Source organism: Chrysochloris asiatica, unplaced genomic scaffold (genome assembly GCF_000296735.1).
Source record: "Chrysochloris asiatica unplaced genomic scaffold, ChrAsi1.0 scaffold00054, whole genome shotgun sequence".
NCBI lineage: Eukaryota > Metazoa > Chordata > Mammalia > Afrosoricida > Chrysochloridae > Chrysochloris > Chrysochloris asiatica.
In genome coordinates, this window is record NW_006408572.1 from 12,897,389 (window position 1) to 12,900,527 (window position 3,139).

The following is a 3,139-nucleotide window of genomic DNA, read 5'->3' on the forward strand; positions in this document are numbered from 1 at the left end:
GTCTGTCCCTGGTCTTGTTTTCACTGATGATATGGAGCTTTTCCATCGTCTCTTTCTGCAGATGTAGTCTATTTGACTTCTATGTATGCACTTAGGACATTTAAATGAATATATATTTTTTTTGTTTTGTGTGTATACATCAAGTATTTTTGCTTTGTTCATTAGTGAAATATAAGATGTAAAAGGGAGGAAGTAGGATCACTGTTATTGCAGGGAGGGGAGTGTAATCATTGAGATGAAACAAAGCATATAATTGGTTGAATGCAAAGCTGATGATCTTGTCTGTTAACCTTCACACAATTCACCAAAAAAAGTCAAAAAAAAAAAAAAAAAGTTCAAAAGAAGAATAGTTATAACTCACAGAGAAAGAGCAGAGAGATTGTTTTGGATAAAACAACATTTGAGATAGGTTTTGAAGCTTGAGTAGAATATGACATTCAGGAATTCTAAGGGAAAGGCACAGTGGGCTGGGGTGGGCTAGGCTTGCTTCCAAGGCCAGGCTGGGAAGGTCGTGGGTTGAGTGCCAACTTGGGACATTTCAATTTATAGGTCTTGGAAAATGACCCACATTTTTGAAGCAGGAAGTGATGTGTAGGAGTGGGAGAGATTGTTGTTGTTGTTGTTAAGTGCCGTCGAGTCGGTTCCGACCCATAGCGACCCTGTACAGGGTTCCCGAGGGTGTAAATCTTTACGGGAGTAGAAAGCCTCATCTTTCTCCCGTGGAGCGGCTGGTAGTTTCGAACCGCTGACCTTAAGGTTCGCAGCCCGATTCGTAACCACTATGCTACCAGAGCTCCTTAGAGGCCAACTTAGGAAGCTATTGCCAAGGTCCATGTGAAAGTTAGAATAAAGGGCAGAACTGATGCAAGGACATGGGTTGTGTCATTCATACTATGTCACCGAAGCATAAAGAGAAGGTGACATATTCTGGTAATAGACACAGAAGCTATTAAACCTAGATTATTATTATTTTTTGGATTGTTTAGTTTTTTATTTTGTTTTTAGAAGGTAGTTCTCAAAGGTACTGGCAAGGAAGAGAGAGATGTTAAAGATGGCTAAGGTCTCAAGTCAGGATTACATGGAGAATGGAACTTCTGTGAATAGAAATGGCTAAGTCAGGAGGGAGAGTGGGTTTCACAGGGAAATTACCTAGCTGAGCTAGGGTAATTCTGAAGAGCTATGTCTAGTAAGTGGTTAGAAATTCAATATGAAGCTGAATATTTGAGACCTGTCTGCTCAGAAATATTTGGAACAAAAAAATATGGACCACCGTGTTCCAGAAGACACAGTATGATTTTACTCCAAGGATATCTGAATAATCCTTCAAACTTGCTCAGGGTCCTCCGGAATATCGCAATATGCCTCAACTGCGCTGAAAACTAGAATTTCACATTCTAATTCCAAATATATTTACTTGGTGCTAACCAGTGTACACACTGTCAACACTATTAGAATATAGAAGAAACCTCTTATCAATAATATAGTTTTATGTATCTGTTTTAAAACAAGTTGGACAAAATCCTAATACTTCAGAAATGGATGGAACATCTCCCCCACCTCCAAAAGGTTTAAATCAGAGCATTAAATGAATGCTATTCTGTAACGGTTTCAAGGCCTTTAGTTACTGTCTATAAATATAAGTCAGGTATATTTAGTAGAATTAGCAGAATCATAGACTTTAAGCTGGCCATTTCCTGATTGACTGTGTTTGCTGGCCATTCCTGGCTAGAAACTCATGGGGTTTGCTCTTTGTCCTCATGAGAAAAGGAAACACAGCTAAAAATCTTGTTTCCAGAAAGCCCCAAATTCATACACAAAGAGTTTTTAAGTAAATACAGCAGGGTTGTGTTGTTAAATGTCCTCTGTTGCATCCAACTCATAGCCCAGTAGAGGGGTTACACCACACCAGGATTGCAAATACAACAGTGTGGTGGTTCAGCGTCCATGAGTCGATTCCAAAGCATAGTATATTTCCGAGGCAGGAGCAGAAAGCCTCATCTTTCTCCCACAGACCAGCAGCCCAACTCGTAACCCACTATGCTACCAGGGTTCCTTAATAAAGCAGGGAGGAAGAAGCAAAGAGATACAACTGTGTGCTTCCAGCTTCCAACGAGGAGATTTCCCAAAGCATACTCACCATCCACAGCTCTGCATCTGGATCATTTACCTGAAATTCCAAAACATCAAGGTATTAATTAGCAAACCTACTATATACCATGTTCCTTTTCTACATTTGGTCTGCTCTTTTATTCAGCCAACATAACGCTGAGCTGAGTGCCAGACGCTGCAATAGACTCCAGAGGGAAAGTCTGAATAGGGCATAGTCTAGCAGATCACTGTGGTGGAAGGAGCTTCTGGCTGCCACACGACAGATGGTTTAACACACAGCTTCACATTTTAGACAAGAACTGCACTGAAACTCTGAAGAGGATGTGCCAAATCTAGAAAGGGTATTTTACAGGTCAGCCAGTGTCAAGGAAAGAGGAAAACACTTCTGAAGAGGGTCCTCATGCAGACTGGAGAGGATAATATTCCCTAAAAGGGGTTTTGTTCTGCTTCCTCCTCTCCTAGGCATTGCATTTTATGGAGTTGGATCCACAGGGTGACTATTTAAGAAAGGCTGCTTCTGCTCAGAGTCTTTTCAAGGTTTTGTTGATTTTGTGTGTGTACCCTGCTGATTTATTTCGTCTCCCACCACCCGCCCCGGGCCGCTGTTCATGAGGGCGCCGCCGCGACCCGCCTGACCTGCACGAAGGCCGCAAGCGCGAAGAAGGCAGTCATGAGCAAATTGCACAGCCTCCACAGGGAGGGAACCCAAGACCCTGCAGCAGGCGCCATAGCGTCGCCCGGAGAGCGGCGGGCCCGGAGGCGTGGCGTGGGGCGGGGCATGGGGGCGGGCGGGCCCGGGGCGGGGCAATGAGGGGCGGGGTTTGGCTTTTCCTGAGGTCTGACCTCAGCTCTAGACGCTTCCGAGGGCCCGCTGACCGACGTGCACAGGGCCAGGGAGGAGCCTCGCTTTAGCGCTTACTCGGTTCTCTCCCAGACATAGCAAAGGTGTCAGGAAGGTGCACCCCAGAAGGGCGGGTAGCTTGCCTGGAGTTGCACGGCCATCACTGGCACAAGGAAATCTCATTCATTC

At 44.5% G+C, this 3,139-nt stretch overlaps 1 protein-coding gene across 1 annotated transcript in view; it reads right to left on the minus strand.

Moving 5' to 3' along the window:
* TMEM220 (transmembrane protein 220) overlaps positions 1–2,838 on the minus strand; it is a 22,468-nt gene extending 19,630 nt beyond the window's left edge. Inside the window, exons 1-2 of the mRNA XM_006863431.1 lie at positions 2,746–2,838; positions 2,138–2,167 (exon numbers count right to left, since the gene is read on the minus strand). Of these exons, the coding sequence (XP_006863493.1) occupies positions 2,138–2,167; positions 2,746–2,838 (123 nt within the window). The remainder of the gene's footprint in view (positions 1–2,137; positions 2,168–2,745) is intronic.
* Positions 2,839–3,139: the final 301 nt, after the last annotated feature.